The sequence below is a fragment of the Neolamprologus brichardi genome, chromosome 17 (genome assembly GCF_056152115.1).
Source record: "Neolamprologus brichardi isolate AB-2024 chromosome 17, ASM5615211v1, whole genome shotgun sequence".
Lineage (NCBI taxonomy): Eukaryota > Metazoa > Chordata > Actinopteri > Cichliformes > Cichlidae > Neolamprologus > Neolamprologus brichardi.
In genome coordinates this window covers 29,652,358-29,666,738 of record NC_142120.1, presented here as the reverse complement: position 1 = coordinate 29,666,738, position 14,381 = coordinate 29,652,358, and the positions used below count along the sequence as shown (strand labels likewise).

The following is a 14,381-nucleotide window of genomic DNA, read 5'->3' as shown; positions in this document are numbered from 1 at the left end:
CAACTAAATGGAGCATAGGAGCAGCAGGAAACAGGCAACAATAAACTGTTAGAATTTTTGTTAGGTTAGAGGAAAAACCCTTGTTTAAATCATCGTTAGATGTCCAAGATTGTGAGTGTTACAGTGTTTCCTTCCCACTGTTGCCAAGTGAACAAATTCCAGTTCCTGGGTATGGGGCCGTCTGATTTTTGAGGTTTTCGCTCTATTATTATATAGTCTGTAAATTTTCCATGAAATTTTGGTACATCACAACATCATTGAATCTGGACAAATAAAATGTACTTGACATATATATGAAAGTATGTTTATACCAAACATACTTTCATTGGTGATTAATTATTGGAATTTAAAAAAAAAAAGATTTTCTATATTCCAGTTGCATTTAACTCAGAACTATTGGTTCATGTCTTTGAGGCTGATGAAACCCTCCATCCACCTTAACCTCCTCTGCAGTGGTTCTGAAACCACAGTAGACTTCCTTTGCAGCCGAGGAGCCTTTGAGAGAAGCACTGAATACTCATCTAATTCTAGTGAAGCGAATGAAAAAATTTTGAGTATAGACACAAAAATACACATCTTTGACATATCGCCTGGAGCTGAACTGCAGTATATTACTAGGTTCCGACACAACCCACATTTTGTGAACACAGATTAATATATAAATAAACTAACATTTCCCACAAGAGTCCAATAAAAAAATGCCTCAGTCGGGGGACAAAACTGACATTTTCACCTTGTGCCATAATTTTTTGCAGAAAACTAATCTCAGAGCTAAAGGTGCTTACTGTTACCTCAATGACATTGCACATGTTTCAACAGAGAATCAACAGCATGAATGTCTTGTTCTCACCTGGAAAAATTTCGATTGGTTTCCTTGCTGGCTCAAAGCAGCAATCTCAGCTCAAGAGGACACACAGAGGAAATGTTGTGAGACCCCCAACACCACGGGTGGCTCTGCAGGAACAGCGGACCAACAACTTAGCTCTAAAGAGAAACACGGGCAATGTTTAGTACAGGAAAATAAGTGCTCTTCCATAAACACCGCAGAAGCCAAAACATTGAGATTAACAAAAATTGCAGAGCAGCAATAATTTACATTCCTCAAAACAAAAAACAAGTTCAGGCCAATCTTTTTTTTTTTTGGATTGCTTTAACATGACGATCTGTCATGTAAACCCAGGACAGAGTAAAGGGAAACCAGAATCATAAAATAACAACACGCCTCATAAACTACCGCTATAAAGGTTTAACTAAAGCCTTAAAATAGCAATTACATCAACTGAGTTTCGTTTACAGAAAAAAAAATCAAGTACACAGTGAGTGTATTAATATATGTGTGTGTGTGTGGGTGTGTGTGTGTGTGGGTGTGTGGGTGGGTGAGAGAGTAAAGAGTAAGAGCAAGAAAAAGATGGTAATTAGTTGTGACTCAAGGTTTCCCTGACCATAATCCTCTGAACAATCTACACTCATACAGGTGTTCACTAAATCCAATTACCAACAGAAGAGGCAGTGGAGAGGAGAAGGCTAAATTATTTTTAGCATTAAATAATACTGAAACGTTTTTGGGGGGTTGCCAAATAATAAAGTTGTATGTTGCACCTTGAATCGCCTTCAAAATGCATTTTCCAGTCACTCGGGGAGACGGATATGCAAATGAAAATATTCGCAGAGCATCTACACTTCAGTCAGACTTTGAGTTTGTAGTTTACTTTTTCATAAATGACTTTGTGTTTATAGATTTCTGTCTTTTAAATAAGGTCAATAGCACTACCAACACGGAGCTTATGCATAACAATAGCTGATAATATAGTGGACTCATATGACTGCCCCTATGTTTACAGAGCGCAACAAAGACGAGGCATTACATTTCAAAAGCTGCCTATTTATGTCAGGAGAGCTCATGCTCTTAAAAATGGTAATTGAGCTTTGGTTCAGCACATGCATAATTACCTCTTTAAGACTGTCTCTGCTATTTCTTTTGTATTCCCGTGTATCGGTTTTGATATGTAAGTCCAGATATTGTGTACAGTAGATCCAGTATGTGTCACTGTGGTATTGTGCAGACCTCATCCTCTGATCCCCTGTATGGTTAAGCAGACCACAGAGCTCTGAGCAGGCTTTTGCAGCTTATTCAAATCAGAGCACTACTCCATCAAAGCTTCTGTTAGTTTAGCTTAATTGTAACTGAAATGAGATGAGATTAGAAACAAAGGCAGTCATTCTGTTACACAGTAAGCATGGCCAAGACTCTTCTAAACAGCACAAAGTAGTCAGCATAAAACTGTTAATGATTTTATGTCAAAAATTGCTTTCACCTGTTTGTACAATCAAATTCTAACCAAAATAAGACATGACCTGATTGAAAAAGTAATAGAGAGTTAATTTTTAAATAAACGTGCAAAGTATTAAACTTCTTCAACTGAACATCCCATAATAATAATAATAATAATAATAATAATAATAATAATAATAATAATAGTAACTATTATAATGAACATATACCTGACATGCTCATCCTAAACTATGGAGGTGTGCAGTGTGGAAAAAAGTTAAAGTGACATGCTGTTCATCAAATAAATGCACCAAAATAATGTAAATAATGCAAATGAATTCAATTTATTTCCTTTATATTAAACCAAATTACATCATTACCTCATAGTGCATGTAACCCCAATATTTAAAATGAGCGTCTATGAGCAAGCACTTGGTGACAGTGGGAAGGAAAAACTCCCTTTTTACATGAATAAACCGCTGTGTGTGAAGACAGTGAAGAGCAATATTAATAAATGATTTAATGCAGAGTGGTGTATGAACATATAGAGAGTGCATAGAGGTGAGTGAAGAAGAAACAAACAGTGCATCATGGGAAAGGAAAATGAAAACAGAATTGTATGTCAGATTTATAAATTACCTGCATTATTTCACCAATATTCTAAATATGTTTGTTGATATATTTATTTACTGCCAATATAAGGTATACGGCATTGCTTGGTGGGCTTCTAACCCTGTTAAAGTACCATTCAATTTTTGGCATCTTTATTTCAGCACTGTCAGAATGTGAGAAAACCCCCAAATGAAATCGTAAACTCAAATAAAAAATATTGTTGTGACCAACTGCCTGGCTAGTGAGCTTGTTTGTGCTCTTCGCCCTCACCTGTAACTGGTGCTACAGGGAATGCTTGCCATGCTACTTGTGATCAACGTGTAGTCAGAGAAGATGATTTTGGCTTCTTGTATTTATTTTTTCCTCAAATAAATATCCAGAAAATAAACTGTATCTTGTTTAAATGCTAGCACATCACTGGTATACTTCAAGGACACTTACATAACATTCAAGTGAAGAAGAGCTTTGCGAGTGAAGATGAAGGTGGTTTACTGAAGTGAGCAGAAAGGGGAAAGAAGAAGAAGATTCTTGCTCCACTCCCTCCAAACTTGTAATGGAGGTTTGATTAGCAAGCATGTAATGTACTTTACCCTGAAGCTAAAGGCGGGGGGGGGGGGGGGGGGGGGGGGGGGGGGTTAGAGGAGGCAGTGAAAAAAAATGGAGGGAGCGTTATGGCAGGAAGAAGGTGGAGCGCATATAAGCTGCCCTCTCAGCAGGTCTCCTCATCCAACCTCTTCCCGCCACCCTGTCCACCTCCTCCACTCCTTAAGACGAGGACACAAGTTTCCCCCCTACTTCAAAACCTTATGTCTAACGCCACCTCCCCATCCACCGCCACCTTCACCCCCTCCCATGCTGTATAAGCGGTGGAGGTGGGTGGAGTAGGATGGGGTTGGAGGTCAGAAGCAGGAAGAGTTTTTTTCTTTTTTTTAACAAGCTGCACGTCTGCATGCAGGAAGTTGTTTGTGCACAGACACAATGCAAGTTTATTTGAATCCAGCAGGGAACAGTGAGCAATGTTGTCACTCAGCTGGTTTTAAGGTCAAAGGTTAAAGAAAATGTTGAGGTAGCACCCACCAGTGTGTTGCCTTCACTGGCAAAAAGAAAAATGAAACTAAAAGTCAGGGGAAAAAAGTGTTTCTTTACACGCAGCGACAGAAATATTCATATCTGTATGAACAACTCTTCAGCACATGCCCCTGGGAGTCAGGTTATATTGAGTCTTTATCAATTTAAACTTAAAGATTCACTTTATAAATGATGGTGTAGTTTTGATAGTAACAATTCAAGGCACTGATGCTTTTAAAGTGACCCAGAAATTGTTTATCTTACTATGAATGAGCTCCCAGCCTTCAATCGTCATTTTCTCCTTTAACATAACTGATTATCTGCTAAAGTCACTTCCTAAATGTCAGGAAAGTTCTACCCAATCATGGAAATTATGAAAATAAAACTTCTTTTTAATTTTTTTTTAAAAAAGTTCTAACAATCCAATCCAAACAATACAGTCTGTCCCTTTCTCTCCATCCTTCTGTCCCATCCACCGCACCGGATCAGTGTTTCTCTCCGCCCCTCCTCTGCCTCGCTGTGCTGTCAGCTCAGGGTGTGAGCAGAACAACGTTAATGTGTGGAGACACCTGACAAGCCTGCTGGCCTTTAGGGCTCAGCCTAATCACTCTAGACCCGAACCCATCGGGAATTAAACCTGCAAAACCAAACAGTCACTGTGGGAGCTGGCTGGGAGCTGGCTGGCATCTGCTGGGGCCACTCCATCGGCTGCTGAGGGGAAAGGAACGTTGCAAATGGCGCGAGAACTGTTTTAATGGACTAAAATCCACGACCTGGGTAGATTTATTGCCAAACCTGTTGTGCCATTAAGTAGCCAGGAGACCAAAGTAAAAAAAACAAACAAAAAAAACCCAATAATAATACAGATGTTTCAAAGTTTTACTAAATTAAACGTATCATGAGGAGAATTACCTCCTTCAATTCCTGTGAGTTATTCTATTCAGGGCTTTGGTTTTTCATTGTAAATCCGACAGGATGGAAGTGTCAGAGTTGAATGCACGTACACACAGGAACACTTTCACGACCATTATATTAAAAAACGTCTAGAAAATTTAATACTGCACGACTACGGAGAGACCGACAAACGCTGATGTATGACAACATAAAGGAGGTTAAGACAGCGAGAGGCCAAGAGTCAGTCTGAAAATGTCACCGTAATGTGCTTGAAGTAACATTAAAGCTCTTCTCCACCATTCACGCTACAGTGCTGTGTTAACTTTAAAATTAATGGGGATTTTCCAGTGTTTAAAGTACAGTAGCTTGTTAACTCCAGTATCTGTTAAGCCACACTGGGCCCCTTCTCCACTCTCTCTCTCTCCAGATGCCCTCATTAATTTTAGATTGGCTCTAAATGAGTCTCCTTCATCGCAGCCAAGGGTTTGTAAATTGGATTCATTTATATTTAAATTGTGAAACAGGCGTGGTTAATGAGAGAGTCGTTATTTTGGGGGGTTATTTCAGATTGGGCCGATAGCCGGGGCAGCTCAGTGCTGTGCTGAACTAAAACCATCACAGTAGAGGCACACGTGATGTTGGGCTTAACGTTTTCTCTAACATAAAAAAAAAAAAAAAATTAAACATGTTTAAATTAGATATATATTTTGGGGCACGTTGTTAACGAAAACGGTAGACTGTACAAGCACCTTGGCATCACCGTTTATTCTTTAACTTTAGAACATCACTTGGATCTAAGCTTCTAAAATGTTTTCTGTATGAAAATGTGAACAAAATTAGGGAGGAAAAACAACCGGCGTGTGTTTGTGTCCTTTGTTAACACCTAATTTAACACTCTTAAAACTAATGTGTCACTCTCAACACATCTGTGTGGTTTTCAGCGCCGCATGTGCCAAAAACAAGCCGGTGAACGTGTTGACTTAACAGGTGCCTCTATCAACACATGACGCCCTGGCAAAGCAGCGGGACGCCTCTCAACCTAAACTGCTAAAACTAGAGTGTTGAAAGTGTCACATATGGGGGGGGAGGGAGGGGGGGGACACACAAGGTGAGAAGACAGAGATGTCCCCCCACCCCAAACCCATCCCTCTCATAAAAACCCCAAATCACACAGTGCTTTACAGCGTACGTCTCCTTGCAAGGCTTCTTACAGCTCTCGGCGTCCTATAGCAACCCCCAGCTTCTCCCTGCTAGGAATTTGACTGTTAGGAATCTAAGTGCCAGGCGTTTAAAACCTGAGGAATGCTATTGTTCTGGTCACAGCTGCACTAGCACTGGCCTGGCTACTGCTGCCACTGTGTGCGTGGGGAGGGAAGAGGGGGGTGGTGGGGGTGATGGTGGAGGAGGAGGAGGAGGAAGAGGGCGGGAGAAGTCGAAGGTGTGAAAAAGGCAACTTTACGTGTTTCCAGTGCTCTGCGGTCTCATGACAAAGCAGCACATAGTTGACAGTAAGTTGACACATTCCTCCAGCCCGGCCTCCTCTCTGACTAACTGCCCTACTACTCTTCTAATGTTCTTACAGCATGAGATGCTTCACTGTATGTAGGTTATATCTGAAGCTTTAAAAAAATATATATCAGATAAATGTGCACAACACACATGCTTGGAACTGATAAACACACAATGGTATGTATGCAGCGATGCAGTGGAAGATTAAAAGTGCTAGTAGTATAGTTTGTGTTAGGTAAGCCCATACAGGAAATTTATAGTAGTTGAGGACAGGGCATTTTAAAGCTTCTTTTAAAAACAAAAGAGATTTGTTGTCTTTTATACAGCTTGGCTCCAAAATGTGTTTTGCTCTCACAAAGCTAATTTCCCACTTTGTGACATCTGACATGTTGATTCTTTATACCGCTGCTGTTTAATTTGGATAAAGGCAATAGTAGAGGTCTGGCAGCTTTGAGTAACAGGCATGTGTTGTTTCACTAGTAGAACTGTTCAGTTTCTCTGCTTAAGCATATTTCTTTAAGGGTAGTCAAAATTAGCAAGCTAACCAAGCTAGTGCTACCATTAGCTAGCCTTTCCCCAGATCTACCCCCCAAACTGGCAGCCTTTGAAAGGTACTCCGCAAATCATTAAGGGCCAGGTTTTTAGTGTTAAAGACAAAGTACCGTTGGTACTGACAAAGAAACTGCAGTGACAAGACTGTGTGTAAGAGTTGGGAACTCAGAGATGTTTGCGACTGACCATGTTGCATATATATTTCTGGAAGTTCCTGGAAGTATTTCTGGAAGTAATTTACTAACACTGACATGCAGTTTACTGCTGACCGCACCAATATTTAATGCTAGGAAAACAGCATGTCTTATTTTTTACGCTTGATATGAAAAAGAACAAACTGCGCCTGTGTTCAGAAAACAGTAAAACCTTTGTAAATCACTCGTAAGACTAGCCACTCATGTAAGTGCTATTTGGGACACTATTTTAATGCCATTTAATAAATCTGGACACACAAAACAAGAATGTGCTGTTGCTCTGGGTACCGATACAAGTGTATTTTCTCAAATTATTTTCAGTAGCTTTTAGCCACTCCTCGCGCAGATGGAGTTGCTCACTTTTTATAGAGATATCGGCGTTCCACATCATAACGTTTGCTACTAAAATTATTTGCTGCCTGAAACAAGTAAAAGCTATTTGAGGGATCTTGGTTCATTTTCTTTTCACTTCAAATGAGCAGTTGGGTTCGGGGTTGGGGGGCTTTCTGCCCACTATATTGAACACAATTTTTATTGTGACTGATTTTAGGTTGTTAATAAATAAAAATCAATGCCCGGCAATGTACTCTCAAGCGTGTTTGTGTGCAACTTTTACTATATAAATCTGTCAACAGCAGTGAGGATGCAAAGCTTCTCTCTCTCTCACACTCACTCTCTCCTTCTCTAGTAATTACCATCCAGCTGCTTGCAGGAACAATGCTTGGCTCTCTTCCAGACGGCTGACTTCATACACTCTGTGCCACGCTCAATTTGGAGCGCAGCGGAAGCTGGGCATGACTGGCACCCTCCAAGGCATTGCTGTCTTTTTCTATGGGACTCTGTGTGTGTTTGTGTGCATGAGTGCGTGTACGTGTTTGAGAGTGTGTATTTAGGTGTGTTCCCTAAACTTACCATTTGTCATTTTGCCATCCCGTTTCCCATTGTCCCGCTCTCTCACTCGCGTCTTCACTCTCTCGTTACATCACTAGAAAAAGAAGAAGGGGGGGGGGGGGGGGAATGGAGTGTTGTTTTTAAGGGAAATCAGCATGTATTCTGCCTTGTTTACAGTATTCACTTGGAGATCTGCTTAGGAGCAGACCCAGAAGGAAGATTGCCACATACAGATGCTCAGATATATTTAATGGACGATCAGCAGAGTACAGAAACACGATAAAATCATTCATTCTGTGTGTTTAGCAGAGCAGATGTAGGTGAATTCATAGAAGGCAGATTTATGAAAACACTCTGGCTTGGTGAAAAGCTGCTGAGACTATAAGGTCAGAGTTCACAGTGAATCCTTGTACACCCACAATAGTTCCCAGTGTTTCCTGATGCAAGGCTGTGTTACCAGGCAACGAGTAGTGTTCGGGGGCTAGTAACTTGCTGACTCCCCCCCCCCCCTCTGTGCACTAAAGTTTAGATTCAGAAAGTTAAAGGTGACTTTGGTTAAAACGACTGCAAACTTTGCCTAAAACTAACGTCACAGCAGATCCACTCCCAGCTGTCTGAATATGAGGAACTCCCTCATTATGCGGGTCAGAGGAAACTATTGTTGTCACTCCACTACAACACACACTCACAGACAGACAGCGTGAGGAGGAGGCGGGATGAGGGCACAACTCAGACAGAAATCGCTCAACACATATCTTTATATGGCTCCCTGCAGTCGCTCTATACAACTGTACACACGCACACACAAGCACACCCGTGCAAACAAAAAGCACGTACATAAACACGTACATAGTGCTCCCCTTTCAGACCCTGTCTTGGCTGAATAGGGGGCAGTACGAGCGGACTCTTCCTCGCAGCATAATGAAGAACTGTTTGGGTCCAGTACGGCGAGTTACGCCGATTTCACTGCCCAAAATAAGCCTCAAACATGCGCAAACACGAACACACACACACATACTACCAGGCCCAGTCTGGCTCCTACTGTTTGGGACAGAGGGGCATTTAAAGAGGCGAGATAAACAGCAACAGTTACTAATTGTTGCGTAACAGCTCGACAAGGACAGAGCAGCGCTAAAACAGAAAGTCTTACAGTTTCATTTTGATTTGGGATTCAAGGCTGTCTCTTGACACTGTGTTTGACCACGTTTTTAAGGCGATACATTTGCGAATATACATGGCAATTTTCTGCTTTTTTTTTCTCATGAAGAAGACAGAATCCTTTTTATCCAGACATCGATCATATGGAATTAAAATGGGATTGACATGTTTAGTTTTACAACCATATTGAGCCACCACAAACAGGCAGAAAGATATCATTGAACATTTAAAATAACAATAATAATAATAAATCAAAACTATACAAGACGGGATATGTGATACACAGACAAAAAACTAATTAAAAAAATTTCCAAGTGCATAAAAATGTGCTGTGGATAAATGGTAATCTGTGTGTAATCCCCTCTTTAAGTGCTCTCACTAAGTGCTCTCATGCGCTCGTATGACTGGACAGGTAGAGCAATGGAAAATGAAAGAGGACAGGCTGGAAAACCGTAAGATTTACTTTTCTGCTAGCTAAACAAAATAGCTTTAGCTTGAATTTAAGCTGTCAATAATTTATAGCTGTTTGCAGCATCTCTTAGTCTTTCATCAGTCACACATTTTGCTATCTAAACTTGTTATTGCATCATTATTAGCACCTGCATCAGCACAGTGACAGAACATTAATGTAAATTACACCACAAAAACAGTAATGTCATTCCCCATTTGCAAGGCGTATGACTGAGGCTGGTACAGCGTGGCACAGGGCCAGGCCAAAGCAAACAGAGGTGTGTTTCTGATTTGACTGCTCGCTCAGTGCCGTTACAGAGTTAATACAGACGCTCACATAATGCAGTGTGGCTACCACCAATCAGCGGTGGTATTTTTGGAAAGTGAAGTAAAGAATTCTTGCACCCCTCGATATTCCTTCCCACTGTCGCCAAGTGCTTGCTCGTAGCGGGTCGTTTGATTGCTGGGGTTTGCTATATAGATAAAACTGAATTGAATTTTATCACAAAGCTGGTGTAAGCTGTCATTTCCTAAAAAGTCATAGGGTAACTTCCTTAAAAGGGAGTTACAGGAGCATGCTATAAAAAAAGGTGTGCAGTTGGTTTTAGTTTAATCACGTTTGAATTGGTGAAAATTAGCTTAAAAAATCACGACCACCAGTTTTTGCAGTGTAGTTCTACAGTCATGAGCCCCGTCCCTGTGAGATACTTCTACTAATATGCACTGAGTGGACATGTAAGTTTGTCACGTATGCAGGTATGTATGCATCTATTGACCTGTGAGCACAAATGCATACGTGTTCATTTCTGGGTATCTGTGTGTGGATGCGCACATTAACACACGTCTGTGTAAGTGTGTGTGTGTAATGGCAGTGGGCCCCCAGGGCTGGGCCCCCCACAGTTTCCAGCGGGATTGTGGGTAGTTGGGAGAGGGTTTGGATTCTGGCTTTGTCTGTCTCTGTGTGCTGACATCACTGTGCTGATGGCACCAAATCCCTGTTCTACTGCACGCAGCACTTTCTATACAAAACACAAATACAAACACACATTCTCACACATGCGGACACATGGTACAAGTAATGCCAACTTAGCCAAAAAAAAAAAGAAAAAAAAATGCGCTCTCTTTTTGACACACATCCAGACATCATGATGCGGTTATGCCATCATACCGTGAGCTTTTTAGCAGATATTTGACGCTGTCGTCGACCTGTAGATTTTTATAAAGCAATGGCAGCTTGTTTTCGAACGAATGATCACCAAACTGACATTCAGTCACCAGTTAAAGATAAATTTCAATAATTCCTTAAAGTTTTCCACACTGACTTTTTCAGATTCATCCAAGACAACATTAAAACATGCACGCACAAGGATATTATGATATTCATGGTATTTACATGTTTTCCTACATACTGAGTATTTCACTGTTTCCTCTCAGCTGCAGTATTTCCATCTATGTCAGCCATTAGGCTGCTGTGCCACACACGAGTCTATTTGCTTCTAAGCTCAACTATCTGACTGCGTCTTTACATAGCCTGGTTAAATATTAACTGAGAGCCTTTCTCTTCCCTCTAGTGCTGTCTTTGGTATGTATGCAGCTAGCAGGAGGGCGGGAGGCGTCGGGTAATGAGGGTGACAACATTTCCCCCTCAGCCTAGAGGAAATTGGTACTCCATTTTTTTTTTAAATATATCGCTAAATTGTTTATTGGTTGCTTTTATTTGTTCCATAGAGAGAAACGAGGCCAGCGTCAACGTGCCAGAAAAAAGTGTTTACCAGGGGAAAAAAGTTTCAAGGTGATAAATGATGATACCAAACAGGATGCCTTGAGATTTCAGCTGAGAGTCTGAAGCTGCAGCAGGATGAGTTCTTCTCAAATGGGAAGAAATGTTACATTTTAACGCATTCAATGTGTTGATATGAACATATTTAAGAAAAAAAAAAGAGAACTGGAGCTATGATTCCGAAAGATCCCATTGTGAATTTGTTTTCCATTTCATTCTTGGATAGGGATACAGTGTCTTGCTCAAGGGACACTTCAGGGTAGCAGCTGCCTGCTGACGCAGTTTCACCCTACATCCTCTGTTTGAATAGCAGTCTCTAAAAACCACTCATCCTGCTTGATGCCCTCGTGTGGTTTTGTACTTTGCAGGTCATACAAGGGCTTAATATCTACACAGAGAAATACCACGAGAAAAAAAGCATGAACATCAAGCACACACACACACGCACACACTGCTCCTAAGAACCCCAGAAAGCGATTGGGATGGACCCAGCACTCAGAGCCACTCAAAGCCAATCAAAGCTGATGATAGCACAGACGTTTATACTATCCATCAATCCACTGCCTCTCTCTCTCTCTCGCACACACACACACACTCACACACACACACACACACACACACACACACACACACACACACACACACACACACACACACACACACACAAACATTTTTGAAAACTGCCATCTTCAAGTGATCTCCATCCACATATCACTGAGGAGGTAAAGGGTTATCATGGTAACGGAAAAAATGTGAGCACAATGATGCCAATGGTGCATTTGTACTACCGGAGAAGTGAAAGACTAACTCATAAAAGATTTATCAAACATTCATTTGGCAGGGTGAGCTTTCTGCTGAGATGCTGGCTTACAGGTGAAACACAATGTCCTGAAGTGTTTAGGTGAATTCTGAATATATCAGAGGAAGGCTCTGCGCTCTGTCCTCTGATGAACAGTGGGTGAAATGTATTTGTAAAAGAAACTCAAAGTGAGTAGATGGGTTGAAACCTGGGTTGCCATTCTCTACATGTGACGCACGGGGAATCTGATTAGCACTGAAGTCATAATTTTACTGAGTTTTAATGTGCTGCTGTTCATACGGCACTGTGGAAAAGAAAAAGTGAAGAGGACTCAAACTATCAAGGCAACACGATTCAGTTCCTTTTAGTGTTGTTGACTTTACTTTGATTTTAGACAATACTTCTGGGAACCTGAATGTCCTCGCTCACCTAATTACTCTCTTGAGGTTAATAATAAAATCCTTGCTCAGCGGCATGTATTTCTATGTTCCCTGAGCCTGGGTTTGTGTTTCCTTCAGGAAAACTGGTGATCTTTAATTTGTTGGGTAAATGTGATAAGCACTACACCGACACACTGCTACAAGACACTCTTCTTTTATAAATAAATGATATTATGTCCCCATAAACGTATGTAAGGAATACTGAATAAAAAATTGAATAGAACACAGCAGCATTTTTTAATCTGCGAAACAATACATGGTTCTGAACAGATAAACGTCTTCCTGCCTGGTGTTGATTACAGTAACATATGTGTGTTATACGATATAGATGCAGTCTACAGTTACACCTGAGCTTCAGCTGCTTTAGGAAATATTTTCCAATAAAATTAAAAATCACTGCATTTCTGAAAATGACTAGCCTTTGACGTAAGCTCACAAGATTTTTTGTTGCTGCTGTCACATCTTTAATCTTTAAAGATAATCAAACGATAGCTGTCTTTTTCTTTGTTCTTTATGAGGATAAAATTTACATGCAGATGATTAATATACTGGCAAATTGTTTTGTTGAATGTCCATATATGTTTACTTTATTCTTTTAAATGTTTAAAATCAACTTCTCTATCTATATCGATCTGTCTAGCTGTCCATTTCTACAGACTCACTTGATTTGACTCATTTAATGCTGCACTTTAGATTTCTCACTCACAAAGAAGCAGTTTACTCTGGGTTCATTTAAACTGGTGAAAAACAGTCTTATTAATGAGCTAAATCTTATTAATTGCACTCATTTCAAAGAACCTTGAATGATGAATGGGCTGTTTTATTTCATTCGAAAAGTTTAATTTTTAGTTGTCCCTTTCCAAAAGTTGTTTAGTCTCATGATTCAAGGTTTTCTACATGAGGGTTTAAAAAGTCTGCTTCATTTTTTTTTATTTTGTAAAATCTGATAAACAAAATCATAGTTTTTTTTTATTATTTTGAGAGAAAAAAAGAATCTACTTTACACCAAAAAAACATGTCATAATTTTAAAGGTTTACAGGTTTAAGAGTTTAAAATGTCCCAGATTTGAATATGATCAAATATTAGTTGGTAAAGATATTAGTTAGTAATCTATCTATCTGTTTTCTTTTACAAAAGAAAATGCACATATAGAGAAATCACTTCCAGGTTAAGCTGTTTTTCTTCAAAATATTTCAGAAATGCTGTATTAATCACATCAGAACGATTAAAGGGTAACTTTTTTGTTTCAGTCAAAAAAGGATGGATGGATGTGAGACACAGATAATCTAACAAACAGTAGACACTCATGCAGTGCGCACATCTGCCTTCATCTGCCTTAAACCAAATTTCACAACATGTGAAAACCTTCTAATAAACTTTTAATGACCACTCCGAGCACACAGCCCGTCCTTTGAGTGCTGCTTCTCTTTCTCTCACCCACGCACACACACAGAAGGTCCTGTCAGGGCTAACTAAGCGCAGTGGCGGGCAGGGCAGCATTTGGATTGGCTGGACAGGGGTTACCGGGGGTTACGGTGGATTTGGTGGACCACCTGCTGAGCCTCAGCCGCCAACTGACTAAAAACATTTACATCAGAAACCACCCAGGATAGGGAAAGAAAAAGAGAGGGGAAAGAAAAAAAAAGAAAGTAAAACTAAGAGACGGAGGAAGTTGAGACAAGAAAGAAGCACTATTCATGGAAACTTTACTCGTCATCTGCTCAGTTAACCTGACTCATCTCTTGTTTTTACAGATGACTG

The 14,381-nt window shown here is 40.3% G+C and overlaps 1 protein-coding gene across 1 annotated transcript in view; it reads right to left on the bottom strand.

The window, feature by feature from the left end:
* The window catches only part of LOC102781288 (uncharacterized), a 95,932-nt gene that overhangs the window by 11,107 nt on the left and 70,444 nt on the right, over positions 1–14,381 (bottom strand). Inside the window, exons 3-4 of the mRNA XM_087830554.1 lie at positions 8,014–8,086; positions 851–984 (exon numbers count right to left, since the gene is read on the bottom strand). Coding sequence (XP_087686680.1) covers positions 8,079–8,086 — 8 coding nt within the window. The 3' untranslated portion in view covers positions 851–984; positions 8,014–8,078. The remainder of the gene's footprint in view (positions 1–850; positions 985–8,013; positions 8,087–14,381) is intronic.